Here is a 27815-nt window from a genome sequence, read left to right on the forward strand (position 1 = left end):
TCCTCCTCAAAAACCTAGGTGCGTCTTATAGGGTGAAAAATATGGTAGTTCTCTTATCTTATATGGGCAGTTAGTTTACCCCTGTGTCCATCCACCTAGCATGTGTAAAATTCTAATCTTTCATGAAAAATATTTACCCTCCCCCATCGCGTGTACTGTACAAGCCCCCACCCAAATAATAAACCACAAGTCAGAGACAGGTTTTAACATTGTTATAAAATGCTTTAATAAATAGTTTTTTTCTGAAACATTTTTTTAAGAACATGTCAACCAAAATGCACTAAACAGAATGAGATCCTGCTAAAGCAATTCTTGCATTCTTGTATAAAATTAATTATTTTCAAGCATTCATGGTCATTGGCCAGAGTTTACACTTTCAGACCCCCCCCCCACCTCCCATTGGTAATCCGTCAGTACGGATGGATGTTGCTTTTACACGGATGCTACCGTTAAAGGAGAGAAAACGAAGAAGCAGCTTGACATACTATGTAATAAGAAAGCCTTTATATAAAAAAAATAAAAATACAAAAATAACTGCTGAAGCCTTATGTACGAACAGCCGTGTTTTCGTGAGGTAATTCAACCTATTGCGTTTGCTGCCTTTTTTGCCCTTTTATTTCTTTAGAGAAAACGAAAAATGAATAAAATAAAATTGTTCCCTTCATTAGGCTTGTCATATTAAAACGAAACATAATGCATCACCACAACGAACTAACAGCTTCACAAAAACAAAAAAAACAACAACCATCTCTGTGACATCACCCCCCCCCCCATTCTGAGCCAAGTCCACCCCCACCCATCAAAGACCAGATCACATGGGCTCATATAGTTCTTTTTATCCTACATACCCCAGTCTAACTATGTGTCACAGCATAGGCACAACAGACCCAACTCCTAACATCGCTTAAAGCCCAACTTCAAGGGAGTATCCCCCTCCATGCTACACTGTAAGGAGGCCAAGATGTTGGTCGTTGGGTGAGATTAGAAGAAAAATGTTTAGTTTTTTTTTCTTCCCCACGCCATAGTGTCTTGTCCATGGCCAGTGTCTAGTATTGCAGCCTAGGGTCATAGGGACAGTTAGGTGAATGGGGCTGATCTGCATTACCAGATATGGCCCATGGGGAAGAGTGGCTCTTTTTTTTTTAGTTTCCCTTTTTTCTAATCTCATACAACCCATATTTGACCAAAAATTTAGGACTGTGCGAAAGAAAATAATCAATGGACTTCCAGCTCAACAGTGTAGGGACCTTGCCAAACAATACGCCATACCTAAGGCTTCTTTCACACCTGCGACTGGGTGTTACAGCCAGACAAAAAACATATTTGCTGGATAACGGCCAGGTCTCTGTCGGACCCCATTATAGTCAGTAGGGTCCACTCCAGCAGGCTGTTCTCGACCAGGACAGCCTGCCAGATCTATCTGTCGCAAATGTGAAAATAGCCTAAGGGTGCAAGACATGGGCAAAGGAGTGGGATCCTGGGCTTATAGGATTTGAAAAATGGCCGCTTTCTTCCATTTAAAAAAATAAAATAAAACATTGCTTACATCTGGCTGTGTGCAGTATTGCAGCTCTGCTGCATTGAAATGAATGGGGCCGAATTGCAACTGCAGACAACTCGTAAACAGGTGTTTTGCTGTTTGTAGAGGAAGGCGGCCATATTGTCTAATTTGGTACAAGCCCTTTAAATAGAGCCAAAGTAGAATTGAAAGGCTTTAAGTGAAGTTAGGTTTTTACTTTTCCTTAATGAATCTAGATATTTTATAAAAAAAACTAAACAAAAAAAAAAACATAAAACCTCCCTTCTGAACCATAAATTAAAAAGGAATGGCATGACAAGAACAGAAGAAAATTCAGAAATAGTGTTAATAAATCAAATATACAGAGCGATTCCTTCAATTATATACATATTTACAAACCATATGTTTACAATGAGAACAAAAAAATAAAATAAATGTCTCTATAAAGGAGGACCCTAGCGCTCTGCCCGTAATATATCTGAAGCAGAAGGTAGTCTTTGACAGTTGCTAAAAAAAAAAAAAAAAGTTTAATCTCAAGGCACTTGTCACATACATCAATACTGCAATCCTAAAATTAAAATAACACATGAAACAATAAAATTAACCATAAAAAAAAACAACACGACTCAGATCGCTGTGTCGCATTAATGCTGTGCCTATTAAAAGACAAGTAAGGCAAAAACGTTTGTTGGGGACCAGTGCTGGAAGCAAAGAGAATGAAGATCTATGCAAGAGCTGGGAGTGGAATATATTTTTTTTTCTGCCATCTTGTTAACCAGACATTGAAAAAACACTGGACAGAGACAGGAAAGTGGGGAGGAAGGGAGGGAGGTTTGGTTTAAGAAAAAAAAAAAAAAAAAAAAGTTTAAGTCACTTCTTTTCCTCGACCTGGAGGGATGGACGTAGTCATTAAATTATAAACCTTAAACCAAAAAAAATACATCTTGTAAACAACTGTACAGTCCTTGCATAAGAAATCTTACATGATAAATGAAAATACAGAGAACCTTTCGTCTCCTCTTGACTTAAGAGGTTTTAAAGCAAACTTTATAAAAATAGCAACTATCAAAGAACTTCTCTTTTTTTGCCTTTTTCTATATATATATATATATATATATATATATATATATATATATATATATATATATATATATAGAGTCACAAATAATTTATAGAAAGACTACAGCAACGAATAGAAAAAAAAAAGTTAACATTTTTACATTATATAAAGAAATCGGGAGTCCAGACTTTAGTCCTGAACCACTTGTCCAGAGGGGGCGGGGGGGTTGGGAAGGACCTGGCAATTATTGCCAAGGAATGTGCCCATGACGCCAAGAAATGGTGGAAGGGCCATTCTATTGGAGATGAATTCTGTGTCTCTCCTCGTCCCGTTCTCAGCTTAGGTAACGCTGTCCTCTCCATGTGTACAGATACTCCGCTTCCTTCAGTGTGGTGCGTTCACATTTTTTACACATCTGTTGTCCACTTTGTCGGCACTTGTCCGATGCGGTTTGCTTTTCGAGCAGTCACTGTCCCCTACGCTTGTGTAAGCCTTTGTGTATGACTGAGGGAGGCAATCGTCCTCCTCAGTGTCCTCCTCCTTGTCCACCATGTCCTCTTTCACCCCCTCTTCTGCACCAGAAGTTCTTAATTGAATATGAAGGAGATTTTTGCATTCATACTGAATGTCTCTGTAAGGCACCCTTATTGGGTTCCATATTGGATTTAAAGGTTGGCGCTGGTTATTTACTTCTTCTTCTGCTGGGCGAGGCTCTCGCCGTCTCTCTCGCTCTTTTCTTCGCTTACGCGTCCACCAGACACAGATGCTGATACACGTCACCCAGACGATGCCGAACACAACGCAGAGCACCGGGACGAGGTAATCTAAAAAGACAGCATTTACAATAATGGTAAAAAAAAGACGTAGAGCTGTGGAAGAGTAATTATATCTGATGGCTATGACAGTATGGAATCTTTCTACCGGGTCTGTGCTGGCCCAGTTTTGGCTTTTTGCCAGCATTGGCGGTGGGGTATTGTCATGTTATAGAGCAGGGATGCTCAACCTGTGGCCCTCCAGCTGTTGCAAAACTACAACTCCCAGCATGCCCTAATAGCTGTAGGCTGTGCAGGCATGCTGGGAATTGTAGTTTTACAACAGCTGGTGGGCTGCAGGTTGGGCATTCCTGTTATAGAGGCGTCAGATTAGGTTATGTAAAGGGCAAAATGTCTGGGGTTTTGGTGGCCAATATAGATAGCACTATATGTGTATAAAGACCAACACTACGCACCTGAACTGGACCTATCCACCACGACTGTCTCAACTTTAACTTCAGTGACCGCTAGCATGACCGTACTGTTCAGTCGTTTGGTGATGGCACTGACAATTGTATTGGCAGCGTTCTGAATGAGACTGACGTCTTGATTGTCCGTTTGCGAGACGAGTGCCTGTAAAACATAAGACGACCATGGTCAACCCAAGCCGATTTGTAAGATGGCAAGTCCGGCTCAGCAGCTTAAAAGGAGAAAGGTGTGGACTTCTACAGCCACTTGACATGGAGACCCCTGTTCTCCCAATAGGTGGAGATCCCAGACCCTCATGTGTTCTATGGAATATATCTTTGGTGGGAAAAACTCTGGACCCTCTCCTGACATGTCTGTTTTAATAGCTACTTGCATCCCCCCATGTAATAAGAATGGATGCTGCAGAATTGTTATGACTATGTTGCGCCATTCTTCTTATATTCCTGTTATAGGTCTATGGATAAAGGTACAGATGGGAGTTACCAGTTGGGGTGGTGTCCCTACACAGGCTGACAATGACCCCACTAATTGGATAGTGACTACAAGATCACCCCCCAACTGGTAACACCCATCTGTACCTTTATCCATAAACTTCTTGCAAGAATAATAAAAGAATAAATGGCACGACAAAGTCATGAGAATAGATGCTCCAGAATTATTATATGGGGAATACAATTATTTACTAAAACAGCCATGTCAGGAGAGACGACAGGTCCTCTTTAAGACAACTTATGAATCCCTCCTCGCTTCATCTTAGCAGTAGTAACAAAAAAAAAAAAAAAAAAACACACACACTACACTGATTTAAATATTTTTTCCTGACCCATTATATCTATGATCGCTGGGGGCGTGGATGATATCTAAAACTGGGATCCCCAAGCACCAAGCAGAGCGGTCCAGCCCACAGTGATCATCCTGTGATGAGTTAATACAGATTTTTTTTTTTATTTGTGGGTAAGCCCCATCAGGTCGCTTTCACATGGCTATTTGTGGTCCGGAAAAAAAGTCGGTGTGATGGCAGCATTTCTTTGACAGATTGTGGCTTGTTGGAGCCAAACTCATTGAATCATATAGATTTAAGATGCTGCAAGTTCTTTCCCTGTACTCAAATGATTCAGTGAATATATGGACCGTCGACCCACAGTCAGGCAGGAACTCAGCATCATAAAGTCACTATGATGCAGTAAGGCTACTTTCACACTGGCGTTTCTGGGTCCGCTTGTGAGATCCGTTTCAGGGCTCTCACAAGCGGCCCATAACAGATCAGTTCAGCCCCAATGCATTCTGAATGGATAAGGATCCGCTCACAATGCATCAGTTTGGCTCCGTTCCACCTCCATTCCGCTCTGGAGTCAAGTCTGTAAGTCAATGGGGACAGATCAGTTCTCACGGACACAATATGGTGCAATTGATCCGTCCCCCATTGACTTTCAATGCAAGTCAGGACGGATCCGTTTTGACTTCGACTTTTTTTTTTTTTTAAAGAATAATGCAAACTGATCCGTTCTGAACAGATACAAGAGTTTGCATTATCGGTGCGGATCCGTACCGAATGCAGGTGTGAAAGTAGCCTAAGCCGTGGTCGGTCCCGCAGATAGCTGTTCTTAGACCACACACAGCTGCGTGAAACCACCACAAGTTACCACCTAAATGACACATTGGTCAGCCTTACAAGGTATTTTCAGTTAGTAAAGTCCCTTTTCTGCTACCCAAAGATCAGATTTCCGGTGCATCCAATTGATAAACATAACGAATCTGCGACTAATACATTTCCACCCATCAAGGGCAGAATATTGCAAACAGGTAGGATCTTCTGTTCATGATCATCTTTTCATCATCACTAGATAACCCCCTTAGATCAGCTAATCAATGCAGGTCCAGCTTCTCTAAACCTCAAATGACTAATACACGGGAACCCTTCCATTCTCCACCGTAGCTCATAGAACATGACCCACCCTGCTAGGTGGTCTATCTACTCAAACATAGCATATGAGTGAGGGTTTTTGACAACCCCTTTAATGCTGAGACTTACCACCGTAGCCTCCACTGCTTTTTCTGCAGAGTACGTTTCGTCACACAAGACGACGAGTGGTTGGTCTTTGGATACAGTCCTGATGGAAGGCAAATACCGGATCTCCGAGCAGATATGCTCAACTGTGGTCCCCTTAAACAGGTGCAAATACATCAATCAGTACAAACCAAAATGGAGATCTTACATCATTATCTAATACTTTATCTGTACTTGACGTGACTCAAAAGAAGCCTTAAAAGTGGGAGAAGAGCACGGCCTTAGGGAGAAGAGCATGGCACAGGAGTTCAAAGAATGCCCCGAGGAGAATCCCTGTGGTATGCTCTGCATCTTCAGGTCCAGCAATACACATAAACCTGTGTATTCGTTTTGTCCAGAGTGTTCCTTTAAACCATACAGCACTTAATGTGGGATTGTGCTTCTAAGGAAGACCAGGCAGCAGTCTCAAGTATGTCAGCATTACGAACACACGGCCAAAGCAAATACTGCTGAATACAGACATTTATGACTCCATACTACATGAGAATTAAAACTGGTACCTGTGGAATTTTTTCTGGATTAAATATTAATGTTATCCGGGCACAGTTCTTATCCAGGTAGCCTGAATTTGGTAGGCATTTAATAATGTGAGGTCTGTCGGGGGCGCTGCACTCTCCCCATTCATGGCATGGTGGTCGGAAGCACTTTACAGAAGAGATAGTCGGCTCACATTCCTGATCTTGGGGACACTGGCTCTTATCGCGGCGATTTTCCAGTAGACATGGCTTTTTGCCACACCAGACCTGAAGAAGAAGTAGGGGTTAAACCATTAGAAAATGAATAATTACATGAAAGCATTAAATCAATTCTTTATAATTAGTGGAAATATTAAAAGCTTTTTGCCCCCCTCCTCCCTAATGTGCCCTCTATGGGTTCTGGAATAAGTTATTCCAAGTGCACCTGTCTGAGAGGCCATATTAAGGGGATCTAACTCGATGGTAACCAGTTCTGCCTGATCAAACTTTAAGGGCTCTTTACAAAGGGCCGATTCTCAGTCAGATGATCGCTAACAAGCACGCATAGGAACGCTCATTAGCGATTATCTGGCGGTGTAAGGCTAGGGCTACACTGTGACACGTGCTGCGTTACAAATTATATAATGCTAATCTACGGTGTCACACAGACATGCTAGGACTGTGACACGACAGTCGCACAAAAATCCATCTCAGATAGTTTTTTTGCGACTGTTGTGTCTCAGTGTGACACCGTAGACCAGCATTATAAAATATGTCGCACGACAAATGTCGTCGTGTAACTCTAGCCTAAAAGTGCCGCTGATGGTTGTTTGTTGGCAGCAGATCGTGCCATGTAAACAGCCTCTGCTGCTGGGAAACATCGGGTCTGTATGGTGACGAGTGATGGCATTAGTGATCGCCCCCTCCCCATACTGTGGAGGAGATTGCTGCATCTAAATGCAGCTGCCTCCTTCACTGAGGAGGAGGAGATTGTTGGGAAGGAACACTTCCTTCCCAACAGTAGTCTGCAGAATTAGCCTGGGTAAGAAGATTGAGCAGCTTATCAAATCTTAGGTGGAAGAAACAGCCTCAATGGTTTTACTTTTCCAAGTCCCTACAATCACTGTATGTAAAATGTATCAAGTATGTCAAGAACACCCAGCACGTCAGTCCCTGTCCCCCACGAGGCTTACAATCTAATTTCACTATGTAAGCTCAAGCTGAGGCACATAGGAGAACATACGAATTCCATGCGGACGTTGCCTTGGTTGGATCAAACCCAAGACCCCCGTACTGCAAGGCTAAAGTGCTAACCATTCAGGAACTAGTCTCCCGTCTACTGCTCCAGCCAAGGCAACAAGCTGTTAATGGACCTGGGAAGTGTTATAAATGCTATACAGTAAGCCAATACACGATGCCCAAGAGCAAAGCAATCCGTTTCCATGCTTTCAGACACACCATTTTGCACGGAATTCAAAAACCCTACAAAAATGTCAGGGCGAACGTAATCTCCGTTTGTTTTCCCAAGAAAACCCTAATGCAACGGATTAGAAGAGGATGAGCATTATAATCCTTACCTTGGTACAGTCAATCACTCCATCCAGACAGTGACAGCTATTGCATTCCTCGTCCCATTTGCTTCCATGGGGGTACTGCATTCCTTTCTGCCAACAAGATCTTCCAAAGCCAATCACTAGGACAAGGGAGAACAAACAGTTTGGATATTCTGCCAAACGGCTTACAAGAGCCGGGAGCCCTTATGTGAATGCAACGCGCTAATTACCTTCCTGGCAACGTGGACCAGCTCGTCCTGAAGGGCAGGTGCACCTGTAGCCATTTATTTCATCTATACAAGTGGCACCGTACGCACAAGGGGACGACTGGCATTCATCGATGTCTACAAAAGAAAACAACAATAAAGCCGTGTTTGGCAGGCCTCGCTTATCTACATAATGGGCTGATCAAAGATGGCGGATCTGGCTTGGTTTACAGCACAAGGTGCAACAGGCAGAGTTGGTCATTTATTTATTTTTTCAATTGCAATGTGCTGAACAGCTGCGTGGGGTTTGTCATTCGATCCATTCACTGCATAGAAAACAAATAATGGCAGGAGGCTTTTATAAAATTCTAGATTGGGCCTGGACAGGGGTGGAGAAAAAAAAACAAGACATGGCCGCTTCCTTCTATGGACCTTTCTATGGGTTGAGCGGTACTGCAGCTTGGTCACGTCACCAGGGACAGGTGTAAGGCCCTTTCTGGAAGAAAGCAGCCATGTTTTTTTTTCTAAGACTGGACAACCCCTTGAAGAAGGTAGACCATGAATTATTAGTAATAACAATTTATCACCTCAAAAGTAAATATTTTTATTAATAAAAAAATTTTTAGGCTTCGTTCACATCACCGTTAAGCCTTTCTGTTCTCCTGCTCAGTTTAGGAGCAGGAGAACGGAAAGGACAGAGAAGGCACATAACTGAGCCTGAGGACCCCATAGACTATAATGGGGTCCGTTATGTTTCCGCTCAGAAGATGATTTTGAAGCGGAGACATAAGTCCTTCATGCACAACTTTTGTCTCTGCTCCAAAATCATCTTCTGAGCGGAAACATAACGGACCCCATTATAGTCTACGGGGTCCTTAGGCTCCGTTATGTGCCAAATCAGTCTTTTCCGGTCTCCTACTCCTAAACGGAGCAGGAGAACGGAAAGGCTGAACGGTGATATGAACCAAGCCTGACAAAAATCATTACAAGGAGAACGTGTCTTACTGATTCTGCAGTCTGGTCCAGCAAATCCAGATGCACATTGACAACGAAACCAGTTGATGCCATCGATACAAATCCCACCGTTGTAGCTGTACAGGAAATGACAGAAGAACCAATTCACTAAGAATATTTAATCTCTTCCTAAATTGGAATCTGCAGCAAGTTAAAGAGCATGAGGAGCTGAGCAGAGCGATCTATAGCTGTATAGATTCAGTAGAACTTGGGTTCTTGGGCCTATGCTTTGAGACTGGGGTTGGGGGGGGGGGGGGGATCCCATTTTAAAATTAAAGGTGTATTCCCATCTTAGACATTGATGCACATCTCTAGGATACATGATATTTCAAAGCGATCTGCTGGCCGTATGTTAGAGAAGAAGGATCTAAGGAAATGGATCTCTAGTTTTTGGGTCTATGAGTCCGGTGCATGGAGTGACTTGGTGATTTACAGCTGTGTGTGCGCAGGCTTGAGGGGTATTCCCGTCCTAGCGATAGGCCATCAATGTCAGATAGGTGCAGGTCCCAGGACAGGACTCCCAACGACAGCAAGGGTGCCGGCTGACCCATTCTCTTAAAACATAGCGTATTGGAAAGCGGACTATAATACGTAACACAATACTACGGCAACCGCCAAGTTACCCATGCTCCAGCTATGTAGTACACCATACATGCTGAAACGGACATAGAAAACGGACAGAAAAATCCTAAGACTTACCAAGGATATGGATTGCAGTCATTTGTATCTATGGAGAGAAAAACAAAATACGGTTATACTTTATTTTTTATATATTTATTACATAGATGACTTAATTGAACAAAGCCTTATGAAAAAAGGAAGCCAGACTGCTCCATGGCTGCAGACATAATCCCTCAACCCACCCCCAGCTCTGCAGGAGAGCGCTACATAAGACGATAAGAGGTATATGCATTTAAAGTGGACCTGTCCTCTCCACACCGCAGGAGGAGGAAAAGGAGGCATCAGCAACACGCTGCACGGGGACATAGGCTTTTTGACACACACATATACAATGGGAAGCCTTCGAAACTTATGAACATGAGGATTAGGGGATGTTTGGGGGAAGGGGGGGTACTACCGAAGATCAGAAATTGATGGGATATCCAATGAATATACCTCTGAATGCCTGTTGTGGGCAAACTTAAAGATGTTATCAGTTTATGTAAAGAAAGTAGAGGCGAGTAAGTGGCGCAGTAAGGCTGTGTCCTGGGGCAATAGATTTGGAGTGTGGTTTCCACACCACATCCATATGTACTGGAAAATGTCTGCACCGAAATGAGTCCATGCTGCGTACTTTTAGATCGGCAGCATGCACAGAGAAACAAGGGAGAAAATTGTCTGCAGCCAGCCTTAAGCTGGATTTACACGGGCCGATTGTCGGGAGGGAAGCTTTCTTTCCCGACAGTCGGCTGCTCGTTCAGTGAAGGAGACCGTGATACAAGATACTGTGAAGGAGATCTCCTTCACTGTATGAGGACAAGGGATCGCTATTGCCATCCTCATACAGAATCAAGGTTTCTGAGCTTCAGATCGATGTTTAGACTGCACCATCTGCTGCCCAGAAGCCATAATCTGTGGTGCCTCCATCAACGACAGGATCACCTGATGAACAAGCGCTTCGCTTGTTCATGAGGCGATTGGCGGCACATTTACACGGCCATTGCAGATAATCTGGACGATTCTCAGGCCACGTAAATGCACCTTAAGGATGAAGCCCAACATTGGCCATTCACCACTATTGCAGTGCAACACTTAAATAGGACCCGAAACCTTCCCAACTATTGGCATTGCCCATGTAATTACAATCTGGAGCATCGATTAGTATGATGTGCCCTTCCTCTATTGTTACTGGTAGAAGGTATGAAGCAGCTAGCAAGTTGCAATGAAGGTCCAGATGGGTGTTACCAGTTGTGGGTGTGTCCCTGCACAGTCTTACGCTGACAACAGTGATTAGATAATATCAGATTGTGCGGGGACAACCCCCAATTGGTAACACCCATCTGGACCTTCATTGCAAACTGCAAGTAATTCATTTATAACTCCTAGGAGGAATAATAAAGGAAAGGCACAACATGGAATCATAAGAATAGATGCTCCAGAATGGTCATTACATGGAGAATGCAAGTAGTTACTAAAACAGATATAAGTGAGCTGAAAACAACACACCATGGACACGTTACTAAAACAGACTTGTCAGGAGAGGAGACAGGCCCCCTTCAAGGGAAAAGCTGAAAGTAAGAAGAGTTGATAGGCCGGACCTGAATGGGTAAAATTGGCTAGTGCCGATGAGCTTAGAACTGCAGAGGATTTTACACAAACAGGAAAACTGGAAAAATGTATTGGAGCTTGGGAAATAATAAATTGCAAAACTTTAGACCAGAGGCAAAAGAATACAGCTCATCTGCATCTCTCGTCTTCACCTATTCTTAAGACACACACAAGCTTCTTTTTCGTAGCCTCCAGCAATTTCCCATCCCAAATGACTCAAATATGTTGGCAAATAAATGAAAGGATAAAAACATGTTATGAGACACACCCTATATCCTAAAGGAACGAAAAAAATCGAGGCAAAGGCTTACTCTGTGTGCAGGTACGTCCCTCCCATCCTTCTTTACACATGCAAGAGAAGGAATCTCCGCTGCCCACGCACGTCCCTCCATTAGCACAGGGGTTGGGGAGACAGCTGCTGTTCTTAGCTGTAGACACAAGATAAAGGACATTTTAGATATTGCTTTTAATACTGTTAAAACGATGAAAGGATCGTTCACATCCCAATGTCAACCGCAACTCTACTTGCTGTACATGTGTCTATAGACTATAGAGGATTGTAAGCTAAATGGGTTTTCTGGGACTTAGGTCATCAATAGGTGGGGGTCCTTCACCTGACACCCCCCACCGCTCATCTGCTTGGGGCAGGCGTGGGAGACTCTGTCCACGGTGTGGTTTCTGGCGCTGACCTGCGGCTGCTCAGCTCCCATTCACTTGAACTGGGGCTGGGCTGCCGTACTCCACTACACGGCCTGTACGCAGTGGATGAAACCTTGTGCTTTCAGCTCCGGCCAATGTATAGTTTGGAAACAGCTGACCGGTTGCATGATCACCAACAGATCTGATATAGAGGACCTATCTTCCGTTGTCTGGTTTGGGATTCACGTGGAAAGGAGAATCCTTAGAGATCCTGAGCCAGGCCCGAGAACAGCCATGTTGTGGGGGAACTATGGCATCTATGCCCTTGCGCATGCGGGGTATATGAAATACCATCTAAATGCACGCCTTCGGAGTAAGTGAGGGCAAGTCACATTCTCAATACCATCACAGCCAGGGGCTCTCCAGCCATTGTGAAACTACAACTCCCAGCATGCCCTGACAGCCAAAGGAACCACGTACTAACCTGTCTGACTCAAAATATGACAACAAAATACGTAACAGATGACATCACACTAGTAACTGCACAGCACAAGTGATACCAACTCCAGCAAGGACGACTATACAGAGGTCTGCACGGTACATCACACCAGTCATAGCATATCACAGAATATTAAATACCAGCAATGGCCAAATGGTTCGTCCTGTGCACTTGGGCCTCTAATGGAATTTATTCCAGCAAGAATTGGGCATGGTTAGAAAAAAATAAAAATAACATTTTATAAATTCATACAGAAATTACCAAGATCCTAGACTAGGCCCTAGATTTAAAGCATAACGGGGGTAACACTTGACCGACTTCGGTGCCATTTCTACCTTTTTAATAGGCCAATGGTCGCCACATGTGGAACTAAAGCTGCTGCAAAGCTAAATCCCATACTGGGGGTTGTAGGTCTGAAGCAGTTGCAGACTACAATGCGGACAAGAATAGGACATGTTCGAACATTTATGGAATGGGCACACGGATCAGTAAAAATCTGGATGTGTGCATAGTCCCTTAGAAATGAATGGGTCAGTGGGCTATCTGCAACAAAATGTCTGTATGAGGCCTAATGTACAGGATACAGTATCTGACCATGCTCACCAATGTTACAAGTGGCTCCTTCCCACCCAGATGGGCAGAGGCAGCGGAAAGTATCTCCGGTATCGTAGCACGTCCCGCCATTACTACAGGTGTTCGCGTCACACTGATATTCACCTGTTGACGAGAAGGGCAAGATATGGCTATAAGTAATAGATCCAAAAAAGGGACGGCTCAGGTCTGACACTATATGGACGTAGGTGCAACCAACCGACCTTATAGTAGACTATAAGACGAGAGGTATACACATGCAAAGAAAGCCTGTTACTCACGCGAGTGGCAGGTCTTGCCTTTCCATCCATTTTCACACTGGCAAATGAAATCGTTCACCAGATCTATGCAACGTCCTCCATTCTGGCAAGGATTTGGATTGCAGTCGTCGTAGTCTGGGGGGGGGGGGGAAACAAGTAGCAGAATTGGGAAAACTCAAAAATTACCCAGACAAGGATGCACATGTGGTTGGTATAAGCAGTGATGGCTAACCTCCGGCACTCCAGCTGTGGTGAAACTACGACTCCCAGCATGCTCCATTCATTTCTATGGAGTTCTGAGAACAGTCAAGCAAGTGTGCATCTTGGGAGTTGTAGTTTTACCACATCTGGAGCACCGGAGATTAGCCATCACAGGTCAGAAAAAAATAAAATAATTAAAAGGATCAACTTACTGATGTCGCAGAATTCGCCTCCCCAGCCGCTGGGACAAAAGCATCTGAAAGAGTCTATTTCATCGGTGCACGTACCGCCATTTCTACACGGATTGCCAAGGCAGTCATTTATATCTAAAATACAGAATTAAAAATGCCTAATCTGGAAAAATGTATGCATTTATAATAAATACCACAATGAAAAAAAATAAATGAATTAAATAAAAACAATAGACACAAACAGATTTCTCCAAACCAACTTACTTTCATGGCAGTAGGCACCAGTGAAGCCTCGCTTGCAGGAACAGGTGAAATTCCCACCAGGCAGACTAATGCAGCGTCCATGAGGCCCGCAGACGTTAGAGGAGATGTAACGGATATCTTCCTGGGTGGCATTAGTAGAAATCGCTATTGTACAGCTGTCTATAACTAAAAATAAAAAGAGGGACGCATTAGGGACACTGAGAAGCTCACGATCAGCTGCATAAAGAAGTTTGCTGACAAAACCCCTCAGGACGGCTCCACTTCACGCACTGAAATGGCAGCCAGCTACTAACATTTGCACAATGCATTCTGCACAGTGCTGTCCTCTCTGCATGCGCCTACCAATATAGATATGACCTAGTCTGCAGGAGCCGCCCCCCCCCCCCCCCGACCGAAAGATCATTCCTCTACAGCACGCCGCTTACCTTTGCACAAGCCATTTTTGCAGTGGTCCTTAAGATGAGAGCAGTTCTTGCCGTCGTAGTCGTCTGAGCATGCGCAGTAGTAATCGCCGCCTACGTTGTAGCAGGGGGCTTTATTCTGGCAGGGGTTCGGATCGCAGAAATCAATATCCACCTTGATGGGGAATAAAAAAAAAATACAAAAAACATAAGGCAATGATGATTACCAATACATGAAGGCTATAACTATCGTAGGTATTTGTACTGAATATCTTCATTATAGGTTATACAGGTAAGAGATGCCTACAGTGGCCATAGCTAACCCCAGAATGGCGCGTATACGCTGGCCTGTAATAATGCAGAAGTTTCAGCCGCCACTGGGTTCTAGTATTTAACCCATGAACCAGGAAGATCGTGAGCAGTCACAAAATATAACGTGATTATTCCCATCAGTAATGGTCGCCTTCATGGCTGCGGTTCACCTACTGGAATAAGTACGTTTACTGCAATGACCAATACAAATGGATAATGCGTAAAGGAGCACCTACAGGTGAATACACTAAAAAGGGTTATGTCGCCTCAGCGGTGGATGTATTCTTGCAGTTGGCCGTCAATGCATGCCAAAGCCTGCTCCACCTGCGCAGACATAGAGCCCAACATGCGGAAAACACGACTAGGGTAACATGGACTGTAGAGATCTGGTAGTAACTGGAGACTAGTACTATTCATACAGGTAGACGCAGCAAGTCCCAATATCGTGATAACCAGTTGTGTTTTTCGGTTTTGTTTTGCCGCACTGCAACAAGAAAGAAGCAGAGAGTCCCTACAAGTTACCTGAAGGCTCCCAGCCTCCAACAAAAGCATTCCCCATAACCGTATTATATTATGTAATTGCTACTTATGCAATTCCCCCTCTACCTCCATTACAAGATTAGCGAAGAAAAGCACGAGGAATAAAAGGGAAGACGAGACGAGACACGGCGAGCTGAATCCTGATAAGGCTCTCATAGTAGACATGGAAACTGGATTATCCCATGCTTAAAAAAGCCAGACCTAAAACGAGTCGCGCCAAGCATGCTGTTAACCCTGCGCCTTCCACGCTGGATCGCGTTTCATCGTACACAAAGCGGGCAACAATACAGCTCCTGATCCAGCGCTAGGCAAAGTGCTGCCGTTCATACACAGGACACTGTATACACGCGTGTCACTTTAATGCACAAATCTTCTCGGCGGCGTCTCCGGGAGCGAAACGTGACCGTGTAGAAGCAGAAAACCTTTGACAAGCGAGCACGTCTACAGGTTGAGAGCTCCTCGGCAGTCACTATTAGGAGAAAAATGCCCAACTTAAACAAATGTTAAAACCGTGTAAACCTTTAGGCAGTTATGGCCTTTTAAGGCAGTCAGTCCTAATAAATGGCTTCGACTTGTCTTGACTGTGGTTATTGAAGCCAGACGCAAATTTCTGTCAGAAACCTAAAATGCAACAGTTTCAGCCTGCAAAAAAAATAAAAAATTTAAATATTGACCCTAAAGTCCGGTTCAGGCCAATAAAAAAGTGCCTAATGTAATTTATTTAACTTGCGCTCTTAATATTATTTATTATTATGGTAAAATATTTGCAATTTGTGCAAAGTATGTAAAAAAACAAAAAAAAAAAAAAACAACACAAATTACACAAATGCAGCACTGCTATACCTGAGCTATATTTAAGAACAAGGCACCCCATCAGTCTGCGCTTTATGTAGCAAAGCTTCGATTGGCACATATGAACAAAAAAAAAAAAAGAAAAAGAAAATTACGACGTTCCTAGTCCAACCAGGAGACATCAATTTTTTTATTTTTTTTAAAAAAGACAGCGGTGTCAACCAATCAACAAGGCGAGAAGATCCTGTCTGCCGCCTCCCAGATGTAAAAGCAGCCCCACTAAATCCACTGATAATAATACTACTAATACTAATCATCCCAAGGTTTCTGATGAGATTTGGCAGATGACGGCCAGGCACTCGCTTCTTACAAACAACTCTGCTAGGTTACAGTGCAGGGAGACGGAGCGGCAGAAGGGAACGGTTTTACTTCATTATATAAGACAAAAGGTGTTTAACTGCTCCAAGACTGGACGGTAGGGCTGCAGTAAACGATTATTTTGGAAATCGAATATTCTATTGTTTATTTTTGTACGATTAATAGAGTACGGTAATCTAATAAGAAAAAAAATGTATCAATAGACTGTTTTCCTTTTTAAAAACTCAGACCCCCTGCCATCAGTCCCCAACACCCTTCGTTCCCCAGTGCGATCAGTCCAAGTGCATCAGTTCCCCCCCCCAGTGCCACCAACTGCCCCTCCTAGCCATGACCCCAGCGACAATACTTACCTTTCCTGTAGGGGCGCCGCTCCACAGCTCCTCCATCTTCTTCTCTGCGTCCTACGTCCGTATGAATGGGTCCGCATCTGCATTAGTTGTGAAATTAATTTCAAGGGGGCCACAAAAGATGCAGACAGCACACAGTGTGCTTTCCGCATCTGTAGTTCTGTTTAGCGGCCCCACATAAAATATAGCACATGTCCAAGAAAGGGCATCGTCTATATAGCATCGGCCCTGTCCGTTCTGCAAAGTGCGGAACGCCCACAGCCGTTAGATTACTAAACCAAGGGAAATATGCATCAGAGAAGGGGGTTGATTGGAGAGTCACTTTAAAGGGGTGGTCAGCACTAGATAAAGTTCCTCCACTTTCCAACGTCATACTTGTCCATAGGCTACCTCTAGTATTGCAAATCAGCCCCACTGCCTTAAATAGGGTTGATCTGCAATACCAAGCACGTCCTATGACTAAAAGTGGGGCTCTGTTTCTAGAGAACAGCAGGTAATCTCAGGTATAAAATAATCTTATGTGTACGCAGCCTTAAAATTCTAACCTAAAAACCCAACAGCGCTCCAGACTAAAAAAATAAATAAGACATGTCTTACCTAAGGTTGTCACAATACCAAAATTTTGATTAGATTTCGATACCATAAAAAAGTATTGTGATACTCGATACCATGCGAAAAAAATTAAACCCCCAAAAAGCAGTGTGCATTCTGCATTTTATGGAACGTCTGGACCATAATAGAACAGTCCGATTCTAATTTCTGTCAGGACAAGGTGACACAAAAAAATAGCAAATTGCATGTTTTTTTTTTTTTTCTGTTACGGCGTTCACCACATAGGAGATATTTATAAATATTTTAATAGTTCGCAGTTTTTCGGGCGTGGTCTATTTTATACGTAAAATTGGGAAAGGAGGCGATTTAAACTTTTAGTATTTTTTTTATTTTTTTACTTTTTATTTACTAACTAACTATTAGCTCCCCTAGGGGCTAGAACCTGGGATCTTTTCATCCCTTGTCCTATTCACCCGAATAGAGCTCTATTAGGGTGAATAGGACCTCACACTCTCCCTGCTGCCCTGTGCGTAGTACACACAGCAGCAGGGAGATTACCATGGCAGCCAGGGCTTCAGTAGCGTCCTGGCTGCCATGGTAACAGATAGGAGCCCCAGGATTACACAGCTGGGGCTCCGATCAGAAGCTGCCACTGCCACCAATGAGGAGGAGGGGACCCTGTGGCTGCCGCCACTAATGATTATAATACTGGATGGGGGTTGGGGGCGCACTGCACCACCAATGATTATACTTTATAATACTGGGGTTGGGGGGCACACTGCGCCACCAATGAATATAGTTTATGCCTGAATACAAAGCCAGGCGGCTGGTGCCCGCCATATCCCTGAGGGGTTAATTGCAGCGGATCGCAGCGCGTAGTCATAGAGGCTGGGTGCCGGGTATGGGATATGGCCGACACCCGCAGCCTGCGTTTGTATTCAGGCATAAACTATATTCATTGTTGGTGCAGTAGCCACAGCCCTTCCCCTCCTTCTCCATGCTATCAGTCCATTGGTGGCAGTGGCACAGGGGGGAGGGACTGCCTCCTTCTCCCCTGTGCCGTTGAGGAGAACATGGCGCGCACTGACAGCAGCGCGTCTAGGTGCAAATGGCGACAAGACTACAAAGTCTTGTCGCCATTTAGCTATTTTAAGTCGCATTGGCGACCATTATAGAGCCCTGCAAATAAATAAATAAAGAAAAAAAAAAACAAAAAAAAAACACACCAAGCTAAAATGGGGGGGGGGGGGGGGGGGGGGGGGGGGGGGGAGAGAGACATTTTTCATGTTGGGAGTGGTGAAAAAAAATTAAAATTAAATTAAAACACAAATCAAAATTTGCAGCAACACGATGACTGATCCAAGGAGACTTAATAATGCCAAGAGAGGAATGTCTTATTTGTACGAGCACGTCTGATGGAGGTTTAGAGATTGAGCGTTGGAGAAGAGAAGAAAAACAAATTGTGCAGAGCTCAAGGACAGGGATACGGCTAGATGTCTGACTACCAGACGACCGGTCAAATCTCTGCCGAGCCTGGGAGACTATGGCTTTCTCCTTCAGATGTTCCCCTATCAGCAGTGTCCACATGTTTCCTCTTGTTAGTATAAATTTCCCTTTCCAGTTCAAGTTTAATAGTATGTAGTGAGGATATAGTCAAGTGGGGACAAAACTTCCTGCCATTCATATAGTTTCTATCCTGACTCCTTGATCTTCTATAATAAAAAAGTAAGTACAAAAAGCAATAAAAAGCCACGGGGTCAAAGAATTTTGACAGTCTCCAATATCCCAGGCAGGCAGAGGAGGTGTCAGTCCCTTAAAGTCATTCCCTCTATGATAACTATATATTTGATTTTCTGAAAAGTAAAAAAGGTATTTGCACATTTACTCAGCTCCTTATGTACCGTGAAAGGCTTTATTAAAAGGCGTTGTCTGAGTGTTTAATACTCATGACATATTCCTCAGGATCGGTCATCAATATCAGATTGGCCATGGGTCCGACTCCCGGAAGCCCCTGCCAATCAGCTGTTTCAGGAGGCAGTGACCTCCTCACAGTTTAACAAGAAGAGCGCCATAGTGGCTGTGCTTGGTATTGCAGCTTATAACCAGTCACTTGAATGGGACTGAGCTGTGCCTAGCTCATGTGACCGATGGACTTGACATCACTGGCTCACCGGAGTTGATCAGAGGGAGTGTTTGTTGTAGGACCCCCACCGATCTGATATCCTGATGATATTGTAGGCCATCAATATCAAAATCTTAAACAACCCCTTTATTTTAGGCGTTTAGAACTAATGTAAGGACACCCCCCCCCCCCCCCCCCCCCCCCGAACAGGCCCTACAATAGGTGGAAATTAACCTAAGGAGATTGTTGCCCAAAAATCAAGGCGTGCTCACTTTAGTAAATATGGGCTAATGTCTGTAAAGCGTACAGCCCAACCCTTCCAAAGCTAAAATACTCTGTAAAAGTCTAAGAGCGCAGGACCATAATTAAACTACAAGCTGCTGACTTGTCTCAGACATTTCTCCAGGGTATGAAGGAACTACACATCTCTCTGGAATTTTAATGACCCAGAAATTCAATTTACTAATAAAACCTACAAAAAGAAAAAAAAAAAATTAAGAGAAAGTCGCGCCTTCATATGGTTAAAGCCACTCAGACACCACTGTACAGATCTGCTTATGCCTATAAAGTATCGTGTGAAGCCTCCATCAATAGGTAATGTCCTGGTCCCTGGAGACCTCTAGATAGATTTCCTAGACCTGCCCATGGAGGACGGTACACAACAGACTCCTTGGAAACACTCACCTCGCACATGGTGCCGGCAAATCCAGGGAGGCATCGGCAGTGGAAACCGTTGACCAGGTCATCACAGACGCCTCCGTTCAGACATGGATTGCTTACACACTCGTTCACTTCTATCTCACAGTTCTTGCCAATAAATCCACGAGGACAGGAGCAGCGATATCCATTTACTTTATCCTGGTGCATCCAGAAAAGAAGTGTAAGGTTTAGTAATTTCTTAGTGGTCCGTTTCTGGGAAAGCAATATGGCTGCTTGCTTGTATGTCTCCTAAAAGTGAGCCAGCTTTCTACACTCAAAGTATGGTGTGGTAATTGAATAGGGTTTTTCCACAAAAAGAATAAAAATGTTCTACATGTTATAAACCAGCTCCTAGGTCTGAATACTTTTGTAATTGCATGTAATTAAAAGTTTATATTTTGTATAACTAGAGTTAAATTTAATTAAAATGCATCTGTAAAGTGCCAGCTGCTGCTGTTTTCTCTGTCCACCTCAGTGATGTCACTGAGGTGGTCGCACATGCTCAGTTCCATCCTTCAAGTGCCACCAGTCATATCTACTATTGGAAGCTGTGACAGACAGCTGAAGCAGAAATGACACGCCCCTGAGCTGTGATAGGGAGAGCTGTAGCATAAAGGACACACCTACTGAGAAAGAACACTCCCCTGAGCTACCAGCTTGAGACAAATCTAGCAGAGCAATGAAATTAGGAGATCTCTGGTTCTAGCTGTGGTCCTTAGTACATACAGGTCATTAGACCCGCTGCTGTAATACATGCGAGTCTGGTCTTACTGGTAAAACTGGCTAATTTTTGTACAATTATGATAATAGATAATATATAATAGATGGATCAATGGAGGTGTGAGCCACAATCCCTGAAGGCAGCGGCATTTACAGTATATTGTGTGGAAACACAACTCACCTTGCATATGCCTCCATTCTTGCACTGACCACGGCAGTCATTAACATCTAGAAGGGAGAAAGATTTTTTTTTTTTTTATAGAATACATGGCAAAAATTACTTATTCATTTATTTATTTTTCAAACATTTCCACCTGAAAAATAAATAAAAAGAAAACCCAGTCTAGTCCTTGGATCGTCTTCTTCAGTCATACGGCCAGGAATACTATTCAGCTACTTTCAGGTGATAACCACAAGTAGCTGCCATTTAGCCCCTGCTGGGCTCTCCTCCTGAGTAAAGTGGCTCCACTCCTGTTCACAGGCCTTGTCTGGCATTGCAGCTCAACACGATTTACTTGAGCGGTGCAGAGTTGCAAGACCATGGGAAAAGGTGGTTCAGTTTGTGGACACAAACCTCATTTCCTATCTTGACAGAAGAGGATGACTCAAAAGACTAAGGCCTTACTCAAATGCAGCACATGAGCTTAGGTTCACAATAAGGCCTTACTGGTAATTATTTTTGAGGTGGCAATGCTCTTAAGAGGATAGAATGATCTGAAAATCTATGTGGAATTCTAGGGCATGTTCACACATGGCAGAATATTTGCTGCAACTGAAAAATCCATTTCATACATCCAATTTGCAACATGTGAACATACCCTTAAAGGGGCAACAGGATAGGAGAGGAGTCTCTGATTGGGGGGGTGATCTGACCACTGTGGCCCCTGCTGATTGAGAGAAAGAGGGCCTGTGCTCCCCTTTTGAATGCAGAGGCAGACAAGCATGCATGTCCGCTACTCCATTCAAATAGGAGAGCATGGGTCCCAGTACTCGTGATTGGCTGGAGCACCCGTGGTCAGATCCCTAAATCACCTATCCTGTGGATAAGGGATAAGTTGTCTTAATGGGACAACCTCATTAAGGTTCCCCATACATCTTCAATAGCTGTTGGCCAAATTCCCTTTTGGCCGGCGCTCTCTAGACCTCATACACATGGCATGCTTGGTTCGGAAAGGGTGTATGCGTTTTGAAAAGGGGAGAGAGGAGAATGACTGGCAGCAGCAGCTTATCCCCTAGGAGAACAAAAGGATTGGGCATGAAATTCAACGCACCCGATCCTTCTTTCCATCATCTGCCAGGAGTGGAATCGGGAGCTCCTCATACACATTAGACTACAGTCGGGCTCGCCAAAAACAGCGACTTCGGTTAACAATAGCATAATGTGTATAGAAGGACCTTAGGACTCAACTCTTCTGTGCCCTGACAGTGCAAAGCCAACGTATAGACAGTGCGGTGTGAGGGTGAAGATGGTCGGGGATGAATGTGGTTTGTATAAGATGGATAGGAAGAGGCAGCTTGGAATGAACCATTCAATACTAACTGATGTGACAGTTTTTTCCTGTCCATCCTGGAATGCAGTCACAGTAATATCCACCAATGAGATCTCTGCAAGAATAAGCATTAACACAGGGATTTCCCTCACACTCATTAGCATCTGTGAGAAACAAGACAAAAAGAAAAAAAAAAGAAAAATACACACCATTACACAGATTCCCAGGCACCGAGCAGAATACACCGAAATATTAATAGGCTAATAGCAAACCAAAAAGAAATTACATTTCATGCACATCATACACATTGATCATGCCCATCTACCGGATTAGCCATATGCAACGTTTAGTAACTTCATGCTGTGTTAATACCCAACCCAAAAAGTAGGGGGTTATCGATTTCTACTTTGCACTCATTGGGGTGACTATGATCTGGAGCAGCCATGGTAGGTTAAAAATGAATAAAAAAATAAAAAAAATTCAGTACACCAAAAAAAGAAAAAAAAGATTTAAATCTTCCTAGATGCACAAATTTTGCAGAAAGTGTGCAACTTTCTGTAATTTTATGCCAATCGTGACAAATATTTTTAAGTCGAAGGAGGTTGGCCCCCGCAGCCCAACACAAAAAAAAAACAAAAAAAAACAAAAAAAAAAAAACACACCACTATAGAGCAGGAGGAGCTGATCAGATTGATATGTTAACTCCATGATTATGCTGAGATTAAGAGTCCAGTAGGGAGCGACTGAATGTTGTCAATCACTAAGTAGGACCGCCCACTGGACTCCTAAGCATAGAAAGAGCAGGGATTTAAATGTATACATGCCAAATTATACTGAATCTAACAAAACTAAATATCAATCTGCTCAGATCCTCCTGTTAGCTGCGGCCCGCAGATAGGTTCCCTTTAAGAGGAGTCCACCTCTTCCTCCAATGCACTTGGACTGCTGTACTCTCAACAGCTGGGAAACCAAAGCCATCATGTGACGCTGGGTTCACACCTGAGTGTTTTACAACGCGTACGATCACGCTGTAAAACGCCCGACGCCCCAAGAAGTACATGAGCTTCTTTGGTGCGTCTTGTCGCACGTTCCCGTACATAGACTTTTGGGAACGCTCCTTTCAGAACGCTCAGGTGTGAACCCAGTGTGATTCAGATTTCCCTTTGAGTTTCGGGGTGCTAAACCTATAGGCACAACACCAGGACCAGCAGCCCCTTCAAACCCCCCCACCCGCCCAAAAACAAAGGGGGTGGAAGGCAGGACGGGCTCTACTTTTCAACAATAAGTTATATAGAAATGTTCGTTATAGATAATACAAAAAAAATTAAAAATATTTTTTTTAGCATTTTTGTCTTAGTTATTCTTTTTTGTTGGTGTACTCATTTATTCCCCCCACACACAATGAAGACATAATTATTGCCTTTTTCTGCATGTAGGGAATAAATATTACCGGTAATTCACATTTTCCATAAAAAAACAAAAAGGTTGTACAAAATGTTATTACAAAGTCACAAATAAAAGCCCCATCACCAGTTAGGCTAATGTCCGATAAAAACCCACCACCATTAATAAAAAACAAACATTCTCATTAGGTAAAAATAAATGCAAGATTAATAAAGTCAAAATCTCAGAAACTGCATTAAGGATTGGACTTTGGAAATTTTATTTTTTTAGATGAATGTTTTACTGAACGCCTTTTTAAAATAGATTTTGGTGTTGGAGGAGATCCCTCTGTGTTCTGTTGTCAACTGCATTATTTTGCTTGCATACTCAATGTCACTATAGAATGTCGCGGAGAAATATTATGGCTAGGTTTCCAAGTGACTTACCCAGCTGACAGGTGGTCCCAACCCACTGCGGAGGACATATGCACTCAAATCCATTAATAAGGTTTTTACAAATTCCTCCGCTAGCACAAGGGTTAGATGCACATTCATCAATGTCTGAAAGGATGACAGGAAGAAGAGGAGGTTATATATTTATTTATATATATTTTTTTTTATCCAAACATTTATTATACTCATTTACATAGGGCTGACATATTATGCTGCGCTTTACAGACTGTGTCCTTCTCCCATACCATGTAGATGGTGAGCCCTCATGGGCAGGGCCCTCTCCTTCTGTACCAGTCTGTAACTCGTCTTGTTCATGCTTAGTGCAATTGTCTGTATTATGTAGGTGCACCCCTTATCATACGTACAGCGCTATGGAATGAATGGCGCTTAATAATAATAAGCATGTTTTGTATTATACCTCACTCCTTTTCCCTCCATCCCACTAACCATTTAGTCACCATAGAAAACAAATTACTGGTACGAATGCTTATGACCGGTCACCTGTGTCCACAACCAGGTAGTCTCGTTGGCCACTGACTTTCACAACAGGGGCCAATCTTCTGAACTACGCTGCGCTCATCTCAACAGTCAATGAATCAGATTGGATGAGACTTCAAAAACGAGGCCAGGACAACCAGACAACAATTCTCCATCCTTAAGCAATAAGATGTCTAACTCACCAATAGCACAGGTCGGACCGCTCCATCCTGGTGGACAATGACACTCAAACCCAGAGGAGACTTCATGACAGGCACCATCATTTGCACATGGGTTGGAAGCACAGGCGTGTTCAGCTAGAAGAACGAGAACATTTCAATTTTGGTTAGGATGGTGGACTGCAAACTGGGTCGATTTAAGGCTACGCCCACATCAGTGTTATGGCGATTAGAGGAGCAGACTACCGGAATTACCGTATCCAGCACAGCCAGACACTGCTGGATCTCCATTCTCTATAATGGGATCCATAGGGTTTCTGGCAAGCCCCAACTATGCTCCTCTGCCGGAAAAGACTAGCAGAATGGCATAACGCATTTGTGAGCCTAGTCTAAGGTTCGGATGAAATCCCGCAACACATACAATATTTTCGCAGCAGATAAAATACATGACATTTACTCCATGTAGGTGTTGAAGATTTTTTTTCCCCCAAAAAACCATGATGTAAAATTTCCACACCAGATATTCCAACTGATTCCAGCCTTAATCGTCAGAGGATATATAAATTCTTTTTTATGAATGAGGCATTTCTGGTAGACCTAGTCGACATTGAGATGCTATCTAAAAACTATAGTAAAACTAAAAGGATTTAACTCTATAAAAACCCAGTGGGTAACAGGAGAAAAAAAAATTAATAAAAAAATTAGACCATTCCCACTAAAACAACAAATTAAAAAAAAAACAAAAAAAAAAAAACTTTTTATTGGAACATAATGGTGAAGATCCAAAACTTACCTATTTCACAGTTCTTCCCAGAGTAGCCTTCAGTGCAGGCACAGTGGTATTTGTCGGGCTCAGTGTTCATGCAGGTTCCACCATTTAGACACGGATGATGGGTTCCACAATAGTTCAGATCTTAAAAAAAGAACAAAAACAAAGATCAATAGAAATATCTTAAGATCTGTCAAGACAGATTTGTAAGAACCAATTCCTTCTGACTTGCTCCACTCACCCCAGGATTAACTAAGGTCATCACTACGAGTTGCCATGTCGCACACAAAAAGAAACCACAAAGATCATGGTGAAGTGAAGAAAGGTTGACAGATGCTTAGCATTTCAGTTTGGAGGCTACTAGAGGTGGACGATAACCCAGCAATGCGTCTCCAGAAAGAGGTCAAGGCAACAATCTTTTAAAAAGTTGCCGAGAACACAAGAGACAATTGGTGGTGCTAAATTAACACCCCTGCCCCAAGCTAGGGATGCTGTAAAAATAGTTTGCCATGACCCTGAAGATCATGATGAACTGTGCGTTGCCAACAACGTGTCGCTTGGCCTTGACCTAACTTCTCGAGCAATGCTGTCCTATGGTGATCTCCAGATATATCCAGTTTCATTGACGGCCAACTTAAATAAAGTTTCCAGACTGGTTGTATAAAAACTTAATGAGAGCTTAGAAACTCTACGCATCTAAGGGACATTAGATACCTGGATCTCTACATGTAGAAAGCAACCAAACATACACAAGGACTAATTAAGTCCTAAAATCATTGGGGGTGAGAACGGGATCTGACCATTCAGAAATAAAACCTCTCACGTATGGAAATAATTTCAAAGACAAAGACCTCAAATAGGATGGAACCAAATCCAAGACCTCAAAAACAATGGAACCACTGATGGGTCAGTTAAGCAATAGCGTTGCATCGAAGAAGCCATAGAGTAAGAGAACTGGCAAAGAAGAACCACCAGTGATATTTACCTTTATCACAGAGAAGTCCGCCCCAGTTGGTTTCGCAGTTACACTCCCATGGCAAGCGGCAACTGCCATGGAGGCAGCCGGGGTATGAAAGACACTTATTGCAATATTCGCCCTGCCAGCCATAGTGACACCTGAGAAGAAAAAAAAGTCACATTGTTAAACAAATAAAAGATTAAAGAAAAGAAAATACATTTGAAAGTAGACAGAAGCTGCTTTACAACAGTCTCCGTGGACTGGAATATGCTGACAGACTTCCATAAACAGAGCTTGCTGATAGCACAGCTATGGTGAACCTGTACGCGGGCCAGTCCAATAACAATATTTTAGAGAATTGCTACCTTACCACAACAGAACAACCATGTGGTTCCCTCATTAAAGGGCGTCTATCAGCAGATTTGTACCTATGACACTGGCTGACCTGTTACATATGCACTCGGCAGCTGAAGGCATCTGTGTTGGTCCCATGTTTATATGTGCCCGCATTGCTGTGACACTTAGAGGCTCTGCTCCCTCTGCAACTGCCGCACCCTCTCCATTTTGAATGACAGGTGCAGGGCGGGCAGTGGCAGAGAGAGTGGAGCCTCTAAGTGTAACGGCAACGCCCCCATTGCTCCTAGAGGCTCATTTGCATATATTACAACATAATTTTTCTCAGCAATGCGGGCACATATGAACATGGGACCAACACAGATGCCTTCAGCTGCCGAGCGCACATGTAACAGGTCAGCCAGTGTCATAGGTACAAATCTGCTGACAGAGGCCATAATAGCCACATGTAGCAGGTGCACAAGGAAACTCCACAGCATATCTGGTCAAACTCTGCTCCAAATTGTGTGTCTGCCGCAGATTTACGATATACTTTGCAAAACAGGAAATTCGTGGCAGATATCCACAACATAAATGGACATGTTGCCGATTAACAATCTGCACAATCTAAGTGCGGATATTGTAGCTGCATATTTCTGTCCGTTAGACTTTCACTCCTTTTATGTTCCACTCTAGACTATGGCTTCAAAAACTGCATCTAGAAACCTGACCGTGTGTCCATACCCTGACCCTAAGTTCACACCTGAGCGTTTTACAGCGCGTTCAAACACGCTGTAAAAACGCTCAACACATGAAATCCAATGGGAATGGTTCTCACCTGGGCGTTTTACAGCGAGTACGATCGCGCTGTAAAACGCCCGA

General features: G+C 43.3%; 1 protein-coding gene across 2 annotated transcripts in view; it reads right to left on the bottom strand.

Moving 5' to 3' along the window:
• Positions 1-201: 201 nt before the first annotated feature.
• JAG2 (jagged canonical Notch ligand 2) overlaps positions 202-27815 on the bottom strand; it is a 70564-nt gene continuing 42950 nt past the window's right edge. The window contains exons 6-26 of one of the 2 annotated variants that reach the window (XM_044271565.1): positions 26628-26758; positions 25667-25786; positions 24898-25011; positions 24212-24325; positions 22433-22546; positions 21074-21120; positions 20158-20331; positions 14455-14605; positions 14030-14194; positions 13787-13900; positions 13395-13508; positions 13126-13239; positions 11696-11812; positions 9816-9843; positions 9108-9193; positions 8127-8240; positions 7921-8036; positions 6389-6631; positions 5853-5984; positions 3808-3964; positions 202-3403 (exon numbers count right to left, since the gene is read on the bottom strand). In XM_044271565.1, the coding sequence (XP_044127500.1) occupies positions 2964-3403; positions 3808-3964; positions 5853-5984; positions 6389-6631; positions 7921-8036; positions 8127-8240; positions 9108-9193; positions 9816-9843; positions 11696-11812; positions 13126-13239; positions 13395-13508; positions 13787-13900; positions 14030-14194; positions 14455-14605; positions 20158-20331; positions 21074-21120; positions 22433-22546; positions 24212-24325; positions 24898-25011; positions 25667-25786; positions 26628-26758 (2905 nt within the window). In that variant the 3' untranslated portion in view covers positions 202-2963. The remainder of the gene's footprint in view (positions 3404-3807; positions 3965-5852; positions 5985-6388; positions 6632-7920; positions 8037-8126; positions 8241-9107; positions 9194-9815; positions 9844-11695; positions 11813-13125; positions 13240-13394; positions 13509-13786; positions 13901-14029; positions 14195-14454; positions 14606-20157; positions 20332-21073; positions 21121-22432; positions 22547-24211; positions 24326-24897; positions 25012-25666; positions 25787-26627; positions 26759-27815) is intronic. The other variant, XM_044271567.1, reaches the window with a different exon arrangement.

Source organism: Bufo gargarizans, chromosome 11 (genome assembly GCF_014858855.1).
Source record: "Bufo gargarizans isolate SCDJY-AF-19 chromosome 11, ASM1485885v1, whole genome shotgun sequence".
In the NCBI taxonomy this organism is placed as follows: domain Eukaryota; kingdom Metazoa; phylum Chordata; class Amphibia; order Anura; family Bufonidae; genus Bufo; species Bufo gargarizans.